The sequence below is a fragment of the Macaca fascicularis genome, chromosome 19 (assembly GCF_037993035.2).
Source record: "Macaca fascicularis isolate 582-1 chromosome 19, T2T-MFA8v1.1".
Lineage (NCBI taxonomy): Eukaryota > Metazoa > Chordata > Mammalia > Primates > Cercopithecidae > Macaca > Macaca fascicularis.
Genome location: NC_088393.1, coordinates 5,847,908 through 5,862,500, shown reverse-complemented (window position 1 = coordinate 5,862,500; position 14,593 = coordinate 5,847,908). Strand labels below are relative to the sequence as shown.

The 14,593-nt window shown below is 58.9% G+C and overlaps 1 protein-coding gene across 11 annotated transcripts in view; it reads right to left on the bottom strand.

Moving 5' to 3' along the window:
* KDM4B (lysine demethylase 4B) overlaps positions 1-14,593 on the bottom strand; it is a 185,391-nt gene that overhangs the window by 66,490 nt on the left and 104,308 nt on the right. For 9 of the 11 annotated variants that reach the window (XR_012428269.1, XR_012428270.1, XM_065535027.2 and 6 more), the window contains 3 exons: positions 14,371-14,420; positions 8,766-8,869; positions 3,571-3,708 (listed from right to left, as the gene is read on the bottom strand). Coding sequence is in view for 7 of the 11 variants with exons in the window: in XM_065535027.2 (XP_065391099.1) it covers positions 3,571-3,708; positions 8,766-8,869; positions 14,371-14,420 (292 nt within the window). In the remaining 4 variants the exon portion in view is untranslated. The remainder of the gene's footprint in view (positions 1-3,570; positions 3,709-8,765; positions 8,870-14,370; positions 14,421-14,593) is intronic. The other 2 variants (XR_012428267.1, XR_012428268.1) reach the window with 1 other exon arrangement.

Here is a 14,593-nt window from a genome sequence, read left to right as displayed (position 1 = left end):
CTGGCCAAGGCTTTGCGGCTCTGAGATACTTAACACCTGTGTGCTTAAAGAGGGTCGCACACCGAGGCTGTGGACCGCCGCAGAGCTCAGCCGCCTTAGGTCTGGGAAAAGTGGCACAGAGATGAGGAGCTCAAATAGAACACTCAGATACTCAGAGACAGGCACTCGGCAGGAGGGGAGATGCCGGGAAACCTGGGTCTAGGAGGCCACACCAGCAAGGCAGTCAAAAATGACAGTGGCACTACCTACCCCACCCCCCAAAAAGAGAGGACCAACCTCGAAAGTGGCCCTGGCCAGCAGCTCTCACTGGGGCCAATCCTGCCTTCAAGGGATGCTGCATGATGTCTGGGGACCTTTGCGGTTGTCACCATTGGGGTCCAAAGGTCACCAGCCCTGAGGGGAGCAGGTCCATGACACCAGGTGTCACAGGGGATGAGTGGGAGTGGAGAGCTGGGATGGGGACACAGCCGTACCTCCCCCACACAGACACACAGGGCGGGGGCCACCAGGCCTCCTCCTGCCCTGAGAGGCACTCTGTCGCCTGCTGCACAGATGGGTGGCGAGGGTGAATGCCCGCAGACCGGCTAGAAAGGAAAAACACCCACAGGAATAAATCCCACCCCTCCTTGACAATAGCCTCCATGTGCCCACGGCATTCTGCTGATGGGGAGTGGATGAGGCCTTGCTTCCGCCACAAGCGCGGGCCTGGGCTGCTCCATCTCACCTGTGAGCTCAGGCAGGCGCCAGCCCTGCTGCAGAGGGTGGGAGGGGAGAGCCCCACGCTGCCTCTTGTGTATGTGCACAGGGCCCTGGAAGCTCTACCCAGGGGCTCTGGCACAAGGCTGTGTATCTAGGTAAGCCACCTGCTGCAGGGAGATCGTATTTCTTGGGGATTTTACAGCCAGGGGGAACCTTGGAGAGCTTTTGGCCTGTGGGGGCAGACCTGGGCCAAGGGCTGGGCCTCCTGCCTGCCATGGGGTAGCCAGGGATGCTCCGTGGGCAGGTGGCAGCACGTCCATGGCACTGACCTGGCCTGCTCAGGGCTGCAGCTGCTGGCAGGTCCATCCGGAACTCCAGAGGCAGCTGCACTGGCTCAGGGTGTGGTGAGGGGGTGGGGGCCGACCTGCTTTCGCAGCAGGCTCTGGGGGCTGGGCGGGGGAGGAGGTGGCTGTCCTGCAAGCCATGCGCCCCTCTGGGTTCTGCAGACGGTGGGGGGGGCGGGGACAGGGACAGGCTTCCTCTGCAAGGGCCAGGCAGCACATGTCTCTTGGCTTTTCAGAACTCAACTCGGCAGGGTGAAGCGGACGCAGACGCCACCTCCATGCCAGGGTGTGGCTTTGCACAGGATGCTCATTTGTTAAGCGAGACTTCAGTTTCGTCTGGCTGTCACAGGTCACACGTCCTTCGAACTGTCCTCCTGCCACAACCCTTTGAAGATGTAAACCTCCTGCTCAGTTTGCAGACGGCATAATGCCGGCCTGCCAGCTCGGAGCCCTAGCTTGCCAACCCGTGAACACAGACACCCAAAATTCACAGGAGGGTGGCTTCCCACCGTCAGCTCCTGAACACAAAACTGACAGAAAAGGGACAACGGGGTCGGGGGCAGGGGTCCCTAAGGGTCAAGGAAGGCGAACAAGCTGACAAGGAAACATGTCTCTAAGCAAATGGAGGGGTGGAAGCCGCCTCCCCCGCTCTCCTCTGAAGAACGTGCTCAAAAGAAACTGGCCCAAAATGCCAATGGGACAGGGGAGCTGGGCTGGCCAGAGGGACACCAGAAAAGGGGGATTCTGGGCTGCCCCTTCCCTCCAACTGGGCTGCACACAGATCTGGACAAGGCCCGAGCTGACCTGGACCGTTTCCCTGCCTTTTAATGCTCCTCTGTCATCTGTACAGCGAGATGCTCTAATAGCCTCTCCAGCCTGGGCTGCTTGTAGGAGCAGAAAACCCTGCCAGAGTCAGGGGCGGGCTGCCCCGCCAAGAAGCCTGAGAGCCACCGACGCCCCCCAGACAGCCATAGAGGCCTCGTGGCTAATGACACTCCCTGCGTAAGGCCCTCGCCGCCCAGGCCAGGCCTGACTACACCAAGGGGTGCCTGAGCAGGGGCTGGGACAGAAGGGCTGGGGGCTCCAGGAGGGAGCCTGCCTGGAACCCCTGGTGTGTTTCACGTGCTGCACGCGGCTTGTTCAGCAATTTCACGCTACGCCGCCTGACAATGGAAGCGTGGAGCCCAGTCTCAGTCTGCACTCCCCAAGTCACTTGTTTGTGAACACATGGCTGAATCCCAAATTGCTTTTAATATCTGGGCAGTCCCCACCGCCCCGCTGCAATTTCAGTTCTGACGGCACCTCCAGGACAAGCCCGAGGCCTGAGGCTTACAGCTCAATCTGCTGCTGGGCTGGTCACAACACCCGCGGCGCCCCCACAGCGGCACAAACACACACACACACACGCCCTCTCAACACAGCGACAGCCCTGAGATACCTAACTACTCCCTTAGATCAAAAAGCCGAAATCCCAACTTCCGGATCTCTCTTCCTTTAGCTAAGCCCAGAGTCTTCACTAGAGACATTGGGGATTTTCTGAACTGAGTCCCGGGGGCACCTCTCAGGGCCTGCTGTAGACCCCTGTTCTTTTTCTTAACTGCACCGAAAGCAGAGAAACAGCCACAAAAATTAAGGTTCGCTCATTCGTCCAGACCAGCGCAGCCAGGAGAGACGTCACACAGGCCACCTATGCTGTCCCCATTTTCCCAGCAGCCAGGCGAAAAAAGCAGAAAGAGCTGGCATGCCGCGGTGGCTCACGCCTGTAATCCCAGCACTCTGGGAGGCCGAGGCGGGTGGATCACTTGAGCCCAGGAGTTGCAGACCAGCCTGGCCAACATATTAAAACCCTGTCTCTGTAAAAGGGTGGTGGGAGGAAAGTAAAAAGAAACAGGTGAAATTCATTTTTTTCTTTGAGACAGGGCCTCACTCTGTTGCCCAGGCTGGAGCGCAGTGGTGCAATCATAGCTCATCAATGCCTTGACCTCCAGGGCTCAAGAGATCCTCCTGCCTCAGCCTCCCAAAGTGCTGGGATTACAGGCGTGAAGCCACCATGTCCGGCCAAAATCCATCTTAATTATATAAACATATATAACTTACATACATAAATTACGTAATTTATATGTAATTTATATTTATATACAATTCATATACATTATTTGTATATTTATATAAATATATACAATGGTGCCGGTGGAGGAGACACCTCAAACCCCAGACCCAAGCAGTCGGCCATGCCCAGGAGGCCCACGCGGGCGGCGGGCTAGCTGGTGTATGGAACTAACTGGAGATGGGCCCGGGACCACCTCGTCCACCCGGCCTGCCCACCTCCTCTCTAGTCTTCAAGGTAAGGAGCGTTCTGGGCAAAAGTTCTCTGAGGAGTCCGGAAACAGACCCTGGTTGAGAGTCCGGGCCTTGGGCTGAGCGAAACGGCTGCTGGACCAGCCGCGGGCAGGTGGCTGCAGAGCAGAGGCAAAGAAGAGCCTCTGTCCGCCCTGCTGTGTCCCGCTCCCAGCCGGCAGGCGCTTACCTGAGTGGCCACTTTGCCGTAGTCAATCCACCGCAGGGTGGCGAAGTTGGTAGACTCTGCACAGTTGAACCCGTGATTGAAGCCGGCGTGGTAGCCGTATGGAAATGTGATCATGAATTCCCCAGCCTCCTGTGTGATCTGAGGAGGGAAAGGCGATGGGTGAGGGCAGGGCCACTGGAAGTGCACCAGGGGATGGGGCGCGGGGACTTCCCAGCGGGTGCCAGGGAGCCTGGCTCACAAACCAAGGGGGTTTCACTAAGTCAAAGGTGGATCCAGGGGCTCCGGGGCTCCAGCCCATTTCCCACACGGCTCAAGAAGGACACGGTGAGCAGGCGTGGCCACAGCTCTGCAACCTCCACTCGGCTCAGCCCGGCCCCTCCAGCCCCAGCAGGCCCTGCCCTGCCCCAAGGCGGCCGCCAGCATCACTCCAGTGGGAGAACTGCAGATGGAGCCGTGGCTGGACCTGCGGATGGAGCCATGGCTGGACACGATGCCTGTGGGGCGTCTCCAGTCGGACCCTCACAGGGAGCGATGGGGGCCTCCTGCTTTGGAGGTGGCTGAGTCACACTCACAGTCACCGTGACAGGTCCTGAAGCAGCTGGGGCTGGTGTTGGGGCGGGCGGTGCTGGCAGCGGCTTTAGAGTGCTCCGAAGACAAGACACTGCTCAGGACACCTTCTGCCCTCGCATGAGAAAGGAGCCACCACTGCACGCACAAAACACACCAGGAAGGGCCTGCAACGCGCCGCCATCCCAAGCCGCCTTTCCATCATACCCCAGCGAGGGGGTCTCCACGAGGCCATGGAGATCTAGAAACACCTGCACACTGGGAGCAGAACCTGACACCACAGACCAGCACCCTGGAAAGCGGGCCAATGCTTCCAGACCCAAGTCCAATTCCGACGGCTGGCCCATCCGACTCCGCAGGTCTCTGAAGCAGGACCCCCTAAACTGAGGAGCCGAGGCGTGCGTGGCTGGGGTGGGGCCCACAATGACCCCAGACCTAAGGTTTCCCAACAGCCACCCCAAGGCCTGGAAGAAGAGGCAGGGCTGCCTACCAGTGCTGGGGGGCTGCAGCCTTGCGCCTTAGGAACCCTCCCCACTCTGGGGACACTCGAGATGGCCACACCGTCCCCCCACTCTCTGCTCACTGCTAAGCCCGTTGATAAAGGCTCTGAAAGACGATCACCCAGAAAGATCAACGACAAATCTGGAGTGATGGCTCCCACGTGCTGCACTCCGGGGCTTGGGCCAAGGGCTTCTGGGAGGTGGGGCTGTGGGCCCAATCCACAGACATGGAAACTGAGGCTCATGGACTAGAAGTGACTCCCCTTGAAGTCAAGTGGGCTCCTCATCTTTATTTAACATCCAGTAAAACACAGGGATTACAGGCTGCTCGGAGTTCTGGGAGTAACCACTGCTCCAGACAGACAGGAATAGAACATGCCGGGCCCCCGGGCACCCCTCCCACCAGCCTTCTACCAGGTCATCCCCACCCAACCACGCATGCGCTCTTGGTCACCACAGCCCTCGTTTCCTCCTAGCCGTTCACATGAACAGCGTTGTATGGCAGGGACACGTGCCTGGTGTCTTCCGCCCGGCGCGCGTTTCTGAGATTTGTTCCCACTGTCATGTGCACCAGGCGACCACTCCTTTCCATTCCTAAACAGTACTTGGTCGTGCGTGGATCTATGGTTATTGATTTATCTATCCTGCTGACGGACGTGCGGGCTGTTTCCAGTTTGGGGCTCTTGTGAAGAAAGCTGCAAAAACACTTATGTACCAATCTTTCTGTAGACATATGTTTTCATTTCTCCTGGGTAAACATGCACAGAGCGGCATTGCTGGGGCACAGGGTACATGCTTCCGTTTCCAAGAAACTGCCGAACAGTTTTCCATGGCGTGGCACAGCCCCGCATCCACCCCGGCCGTGAGCAGTGTGCGGCTGCGCCCTCCTCACTGGTAACTGGTGGCGGTGTTCTGACGTGGCCGTCCTGGGACAGGCAGCATCTCCCGGCTGGCCGCCTCTCTCTAACTTCTACCAACGCTGGGCATCAAACCATGGCTTTCGTTCCTGCGGCTCCTTCGTAACGCGTCTGCTCAAGCCCCTCACCCCAAATGCATCGGGCCGTTTGTTTTCTTATCTCTGATTCGTAGGAGTTCTCAGGCCTGCTGATCATTACTTACTCCTCCAGAAAGATGAGCAGGGACCGCTGGATGCCCTGAAGTCAACGACAAGCCGTCAGAACTGGAGAGGCTTTCGGAAGCCAGCCACGGCATCAGACATCAATCAGAACCGACACAGCTTGGAAAAACGCCAGTCCTTAAGAACACTACGATACTTTTCTTCTCAAATAATTAATTGCACCAATCAAGGAAAGTCAGTGTGCATTAAGTTATATTTTTAAATTCCCGTCCAAGTGACAGCCACGTGCATCAGAATGAGCACGGGACAGAAAACAGGGGTGGGGGGAGCACACGTTACCCCAGGGCCTGGCCCCCGCTGTGCAGGACGTGGGGTCCCCAGGGCCTGGCCCCCGCTGTGCAGGACGTGGGGTCCCCAGGGCCTGGCCCCCGCTGTGCAGGACGTGGGGTCCCCAGGGCCTGGCCCTCGCTGTGCAGGATGTGGGGTTCTCTGGGCCAGCTTCTCCCCACTAAGCTTGGAGCTTCGTGAAATGAGGGGCAAATAAAATTAAGGTTTGGGGTTTTTTTAAAAAAATGTAATTACTGGGCCGGGCATGGTGGCTCACACCTGTAATCCCAGCATTTTGGGAAAAGGCCAAGACAGGAGAAATGCTTAAGTCCAGGAGCTTGAGACCAGCCTGGACAGCAGAGTGAGACCCCATCTCTAGAAAAAAAAAAAAAAAGTTAAAAAATTAAAGTAAATGCCATTACTGATTCCTTTACCCTATCTGAACTGGCTTCAGAAAGCTTCCCCCTGACCACCTCCTTTAAGGCCAAGTGACGCTCCCTGTCTCTCCCTTGGGCCCATCCGGTGTGGTGGAGAACCGGGCCTGCAGGCACGCGTCAGGCTGACGTCAGACTCTGAGCCTTCAGGGATCCAGCTGGGCCCCCGGAATGCCAAGATCGAATGGGGGTGATGGCAGCAGAGAACCAGGCTCTCACGGATGTAAGGACCTCACTCCCCCAGCCCAACCCCTCCTCTGAAGCGAGGCCTAGAACAGAAAATGCGCTCGGTTAGGACAAGATTATGTTCCTGCGAGGAAACCTGCGTCCTGGTGGCTTCATTCCACACTCATGGTGTCTGTCCCCAGTGTCACTGCTGTCAACATTATCCAACAATCAATTAGAAGGCATTGGGATGATGAATAGGCTTTGCGGCAAAGTCATCAGCAGTGACAGGACGCAGCCCCAGACACCAGGCACGGAGAAAGCCCGGAACTCGGTTTCCTCTGCGACCTCTTGCAGAATAAATGAGGGAGTCAATGGCAGATTACAGAAATACACACTTTTAATTATTAAAAAGCTCTGCTATTGATCGGCTTTTTCTCCTAGAAGTAAATACCATTACAAAGATTTATAAGTGGAGTGTGGGGAGTCACTCGTTTGAAGGCTGCCAGGAATTCAGATGAGGGACCCACGCAGCTCTCTGGAAGGGACGTTCATCTCGAGCCCGCGGGGTCTGAGGGGCTGAAGGATGGTTCCCAGGCGAGGCGGCACAGGTGCTGCTCGTTGCAGTGGGACAGGGGTCTTCACTGTGGCGGCCTCTGGAGAAACCAGTGCCCAGCCCCAGCAAGCAGCTAGGGGTGTGGGGGAGCGCAGCCGTCCTGCCTGGAGCCCGCCCGCTACCATGCACGCTTCCAGCAGCCACTCCGGGGCCGGTAGTGAGCCACCTTTGACTCAGGTTCAAGGACTTCACAGACAAACTGCAGTGCGATACAGACGCTGACCCGGGCATCCAGGCCACTCACCGCCTGCCCACCCCTTCGATGGGCAGCCCCCTCCAGGAAGCACCACTTTGGAGAAGGTTTTAGACAAACCAGCCAGAAAATCAGTACTTCTCACTTCCCCGAGCAATGCCGTGATCTGTCTGGTTTTGCTGGTAATGAATGATGTTCCAACCAGAAGACGGGGGATGAGAGGAAAGGCCGGAAACCCGCACTTCTCCCAGCGAGATCCGCGCTGTCTGATGAATGCCCACGGCGGCCGGGAGGCGGCCTCTGGGTTGCGGCCCCGCCGGGAAGAGCGGGTCCCTGATGTGCAAGCTGATGCTTTGGCCGTTTGATTGAAATGTCAGAAGCGATTTCTGGCTGGCGGACACTCAGGGCCTCACCACAGAGCACGCTCCCGAGCCCGCACATCACTCTTCCCGCGGAACCTCGTGAGCTGGGCTCCCCAGCTGCTCCCCACTCCTGCCCAGCACTCGGAGCTGCGGCCCAGACCTGCCTTACAGGTTCCTGGCACGTGCGTCTCACCTGGACAGAACTGGGGACACAGGACTAGACTCTCCCATGCATGAAGGCTTCCCCATGGGGAAGGAACTGCCTCGAGTGGGTGCAGCTGCTGAGCCAGACCCTAAGCACAGCCTGCTCTGCTCCTGGGACACCAAACCCCGTCCGTCAAACCAGGTGCAGGAAGGCCCCACCCCCAGCCTCAGGTCTCCTCCATCACAGCCTCCGCCAGCAGCCCCTGAAGCTGTGAATTGAATGAGTTCACAGTCTTCACATGCAGGAGAGCCCATATATCATTTCTAAACAGGCAGTTCTCTCCACGGCTGGGTGACATGGGCCGTGGGGTGCCTGACACTGAGGGTGTGGCCTGGGGCGGTAGCAACCGGGTTCCCACCTCGGACGGGGTGAGGGGCTCTGCCCTCTGTTTCTTTGGCGGCTTCCTGCCAGGTCAGCAGGGGCCACCCCTGCCCTTCCACCCCTGCGGTCTCTGCAGAGGGGCCTCTGATGACCACACCCAGGAGGAAGTTTTGGTTTGGTTTGGTTTGGTTTGGGAGGGGAGGGGAGGTAAACACCCCACCACATTCAAGCTCTGTCATCCTCTCTCCCCCGTGGAAGAGTTGGAGGCTAACTGCTGAGCCACGCGCCCCTCTTCTGGCTTGTTAATCACTGTTCTAGAAACTTCTCCAGGGTTAAGCAGCTTATCTCCTGGGGTGTGTGTGGCCACCCGGGCTCGGGCCCAGTACCCACTCCACCCACAGGCGTGCAGGCTCCGCCCCGTACGCACCCGGCTGAAGGGGATCCCGTACTTCTTCAGGATGATGGGTGAGATGAGGGTCATCTTGTGCCGCAGGAAGGCGTCGCAGCCCTGCGAGCTCCCAGGGAAGAAGCCTAGGGCAGAAAAGACGGACATCGGTCTCCTGACCACAGCCAGCCAGGGTCGGTGAGGAGGCTGCCCTCTGGGCGGGCAGGCTCTTTCCTCCCACGGAGAGCAGGCGTGTGGGAGCACAGAGCACAGCCGGACCTGCCCTTGGTTCGCACGGCCCCAGTGCCCGCAGGTCGGGGGGAAGGAGATGCACAGGAGCCGCCCCACAGTGCCCCGCGGTGAGCTCTGCCGGTGGCAGACAGTGGTGACACCCTCTGGCCTCTGCGCAGCAACCATGTGAGCAGCTGCCGGGACTCGTCTCTGCCCAGCGGCGGGGGCAGCCCGGAGCCTCCTCACCATGGGAAGGACCAGGGTTACTTGTGTGACAAGGTGCCCACCCATGGCATACGCTTGGATCCCTCACAGGGCACGGCTATGCAGAGACGTTCCCCCTGACCTCCCCCGAGACTAAATCTACCATATCACAGCCCACACGGTCACTCAGTCAACGAAAGAGCACGATCCTGTGGAAAGGATGTGGTATGGCTGCTCTCGTCACTCGGTCAATGAGAGAGCATGATCCTAGGGAAAGGACACAGTGTGGCCGCTCTCCTCTCGGAGCTGATGTTCTAGAACCAGACCAGCCAGGGACAGTGGGGAGTGAGCATTGCTGCCTCTTGCTTAGGTACCTGCCTTCAAGGCCACGAATGAGACCGTGCACCTGCCCCACACAGCACCGCGGGTGTCCTCACTATCACTGCACGGGTGAGGAAATCGAGGCCCGGGCCAGCAACTGACTCACCCTCAGCCCCAGCACCGCCAGGAAGTGGCAGAGTGGGCCTGACCCCGGGCTGTGGTCGGGGCTCACAACCTCTTCCTGTTAGGCCGAGCTCAAAGTGGCAGGCTGCGTGCACATGTGTGGGGCTGTCTGTCCAGCAGTGCACTCCACAGCTGAAAGCAGTGCCTGGAAAGCAGGCACTCACACCAGCGGCTCAGTGCCTTCCCAAACCTCATAGCCAGGCCGGGCTCGGTGGCTCACACTGGGAATCTCGGCACTTTGGGAGGCCAAGGCAGGTGGATAGATCTCTTGAGGCCAGGAGTTGGAGACCAACCTGGTCAACATCACAAGACCCCATCTCCACAAAAATAAAAATAAAAAATAAACTAAGCTTCCTAACTAGCACAGTTCAGGGACGTTCCCAAATCACAAGGTGAAGACCCGTGCATTTAGGGGGTAAGGTAAGGACGCCCCGGCTTCCCGGCTGCAGCTGCGGAGACCCACACCCCGCTGTGGGCAGCACAATCCCTGTACCGAAGCGGCTTCCCTGAAGCAGCTGGGTCCCCGGAACCAGCGCCGGGAGAGCCAGACGGGCCCGAGCCAGGAAGGACAGTTCAGGGAGGGGACTCGCCGCCTCATCTCAGGCACTTCCCGCTCCACCACCCACTCTGCCAGTGGCAACGGGCAGGAGGCCGGCCCAAGAGGCAGGAAGACGGGGGTCAGGTGTGGGCTAGGGGAGGCCCGCCTGGGGGAAGCCCAGCTCCAGTACAGACTGCAGAGCCTAGGGCCTGCTCCACACCAGCGCTGCGGGCTCTCCCCGGGCTGCGCCTGTGTCCTCTGCCCTGTGGCGGTAGAGAGCTACTGCTGAGTGGATGACAGAGGTGTGGGGTGTCATGCCTGCAGCAGACAGGGAGCCCACAGGCGTCCACCTCCCGCCAGGACTGACCAACAGCCTCGGCCAGCCCGAGGGCCCTTCGAGAAGAGTGCGCAGACCTCAAGCGCCTCCAGGCCAGGACACACACCCAGTGGGTTGTTGGCGGAAGGCGGCACACGTGTATGTGACAGCACCAGCACACAGAGGCCCAGGCACACGGGGAGGCGGGAGAGCAGGGCCACGGTGCTTCTGCTGACACCCGGCCGCACAGGCCCCACGGTGAGGTTTTGCAAAGTGTAGGGGTTTGTCGAATCCAGTAACTTTTCTCTGCACTAAAAGCATTTCAATTAGAATTATGACTGCCTGCCACCCGGCCCGCCGGCCTCTCCGCAGTTCCTCTTTTTAATGCACAGTTTAAGTGGCTCTCATTAAAGCTCTAACAAAGGCGCACATTTTAAGTGATTAGCACCAATAAGGCACCAGCACATTAACGCTCTCTCCACAGGCTCCACAACTCTCCGGCGAGCCCGTGTGGAGCCCAGCTATTCATTTTCCATATTAATCGCACACCCCTCCACCGTCCCGATGACGGAGCACAACGCCTCCCCGCAAGTCTGGGAGGGGCACCTAGGAACACACGCGGGGTCGGGCTCGCCTTCCCCAGCACTGCCCCAACCTGCCCCCGCTGCCATCCAGAGGGCAGGACAGGGCCGGAGCCAGAGGCCACAGGGGGCTCAAGGTGTTTCCACGCAGCCGCAGGCATCTGGCACATCCCGCCGCCCTTCCCGACCCTCCTCGGGGTTCACAGCTAGGCTGGCGCCCACAATTCTGGGAGCTGCTCTGCCCTGCTGAGGAGTGACTAGGGTCTCCCTCTGTCACCCCGGCTGCAGTGCAGTGGCTTGATCACAGCTTACTGTAGCCTCGACTTCCCAGGCTCAAGCTATCCTCCCGCCTCAGCCTCCTGAGTAGCTGAGACTACAGATGCGCGCCACCACGCCTGGCTAATTTTTACAGAGACAGAGTCTCATTATGTTCCCAAGGCTGGTCTTGAACTCCTGGGCTCAAGCGATCCTCTGATGTCAGCCTCCCAAAGTACTGGGATTCCAGGTGTGAGCCACTGCACCTGGCCAGAGAGTCCACATTTTCTAAGAACCCCTGTGAAAGCACCACGAAGAACGAATTCTTCCCCGGCTCCCCCTCACCCAGCCCAGGCACTGAGCCCTCTGCACACCTAGAAACCGAACCAGCCCTCCAGGTGCCTGGCCTGGCCTCAGGGTAGAACCGGTCACATTGCAGGGACAGAGGATGTGGCAGTGCTTGGGGACAGTGGTGGCCCTGCCAGACCCTGCCTACGGCCTCTCCGGCAGGCTCTTGTCAACCTCTGCTTTTCTAATGCAAAAGTCGCACTGGGTGAGAAGGGAGGGGACAGTGGCTAACTGTAGTCCCCATTAAATATGGAGGGGGAGAAGTGACTGGCAAGGAGGGGGTGGCCCTCTCGATCTGGGCACCAGAGAGCACCAGGAAGGGCCCACCCGGGTGAAGCCCAGCTCCAGTACAGACTGCAGAGCCTAGGGCCTGCTCCCCACCAGGGCTGCTGGCACTCCCCAGGCTGCGTCTGCATCCCCTTCCCAGTGGCAACAGAGAGGTACTGCTGTGTGGACGACAGAGATGCGGGGTGTCACACCGGCAGCAGACTGGGAGCCCACAGGCACTCCCTGACCGCTCAGAAAGGTTTCTTCTGTGGCTTTCTAAGTGTGGCTGGCTGAATAATGGAACTTCAAGGCATCCATGTGCTGACCCTTGGGACCTGTGAGTGTGACACCTTCCACGGTGAAAAGGACTTTGCAGATGGGACTGAGCTAAGGATCTTGAGGTGGGGGAGCACCCTGGCTCTCCGGGTGGTCCGATGTCGTTCCGCGGGTCCTCAGAACAGCAAAGCAGAGGGACATTTGGTTAGAGCAGAGGAAAGTGAGGAGACCAGAGACAGAGGCTGGAGTGATGCAGCCCAAGCCAAGGGATGCGCGCGGCCTCTAGATGCTGTAGAAGGCGGGAAACGGGTTCTCCCCTGGGGCCGAGTCAAAAGATGTGGGCAGCCTCTAGACACTGGAAAAAGTGGGAAATAGATTCTCCCCTGAGGCCTCCAGATGGAGCTGGCCCTGCCTGCACCTGGGTTTTATCCCCTTAATGGGCATTTTAGACCCCTGGCCTCCAGAACTGTGAGAGAATAAATGTGTGTTGTTTTCAGCCACTAGCTCTGTGGTCATTTGTTACAGGAGCCTCAGGATGCTAACACAATGCGGGGAATGTTTCTTTAGCTTATGTCTTCAAATGTGTTTTGGAAATCAGTATTAAAAAAATACAACGGGAGAAATGCTTTAATCCTGCTTTTCTTTCACAGCTTTAGTATGTAAGTGAGCTGGACCTTTGCTACAGCTTGCCTGTGACTGCAGAATTTCTACTATCAGAAGCATGCTCCTAAGACCAGGGCTCACCTGTGCATAAGAACAGGGCCCAGGTTTCCAACAGGAATGCTCAAAAATACCAAGAGCAAAGCCCTCAGTCCAGAAACCAGGAGACTGCGTGCCAGGAGAGGGCCCAGCCCACTCCTCAAGGACGCGCCTTCCCGTCCGTCCCCGCCACTGAATCTGCCGCACTTGGGCAACGTCTCCTGCACAGCCACGCAGCTCCTGGCGCGGCCTCTGTGACAGGAGACCCTGATTTCCCCAGAAAGACTGACAGTTCCCATCTCCAAAGCCAAAAGCCCATGGGAAGGGGGAAGAAGCGTGTGGCGGGCGTTCTTTGGCTCGAAGGTTTGGAAGGGACAGAGGACGGCAACCAGGCAGTCCCGGGAGCCTGTGCTGAGGCTGGGCGAGAGCTCCTGGAAAAGCCGTGGCTGTCGTGTGCTGACCTGCCCGACGCCGTCCCTGAAGGGCGCGCTGCTCGGACAGGGCCCTTTCAGCGCTGTCAGAGGAACGATGGGTCCTCACTGACCCTCCCTCCGCACGCGCCCCAAGCTGTCCACCTGCCAGCCCGGAGGAGCCAGCTCTTGAGCGGCTGGGAACGGACCAGCAGGAGGGAGGAACTGCTTTAGCCAGCTGTCTTCATGACTTTCTGGGCACTCAGGAACAGTGAGGTGTCATGAAACTCGCACCCCTGTTGTGCTGTGACGCCGGTGCTGACTGGGAACCCTGCTCAGGCGCCTCAGGGCCGGGTGGTCAGGGGAGTTCAGGGGGGCCCCACCCTGGCTGTCTCCAGGTGTCTGGCTTGTTTCCAAGCACTCCCCCAGGCACATGCTGGGCCTCCATGACAAACCCCTCCTTGCCCAAGAGTCCCCAGGGAGCATGTGAACACGGGCTGGTGGCATTGCCGGTGAGGACATGCGCTGAAGGTGTCCAGGCTGGGTCCCAGCAGAGCAAGGGCAAACGCCGTGCGGCCACCATGCCAGCCCCCGCGCAGGTGAGCGGACTGCTGGCTGAACTGTCTCCTTTCCTAGGCTTTCTCAGAATTAGCAAGGGCACAGTGTGGGGCCGGGTGATGGAAGAAAAACGAACACAGGCTGCCCTCCCTGGGCCCTGGCAGCCTTTGACGAGGCCCAAGAAGCTTGCACTAAGAAAACTGGAAAACAGGAGTGTCTGGGCATTCTGTGTGAATTTCATGGAGACAAATCGCGCAGCAGAAGGGCGTGAATCTGACCACGAGGGTGGGAGGAAATGGAAAAGTCACACAGTAATGGCTCAAAGAATGTCACCACTCCCCAAAACCCAAACCCAAACCCAAACCGCAGCAGAGCCCGGGGGATGCCAGCTTCTCCTCCCCTCCCACAGGCCCCACCCACCCGGTCCCTGGTCCCCAGGGCCCTCGGGGCAGTCACCTACCGATGGCCAGCCGCTCCAGGCGCTTGCCGTGCTCTGGCGGGATGGCGTACCTGCGAGAGAAGGGAGGCACGTCAGAGGCAAGGTCGGTGGGGGCCACGTGTCAGGGTGTCCCTGGTGGGACCTGCCTTGGGGAGACACAGACAGTGCCCAGGGCAGAAACAAAGTGCAGTTGTGGTCAGGGCTGTGTGCAGGGGATGGCTGGGGGCGGGGGCTTTCAGGATGG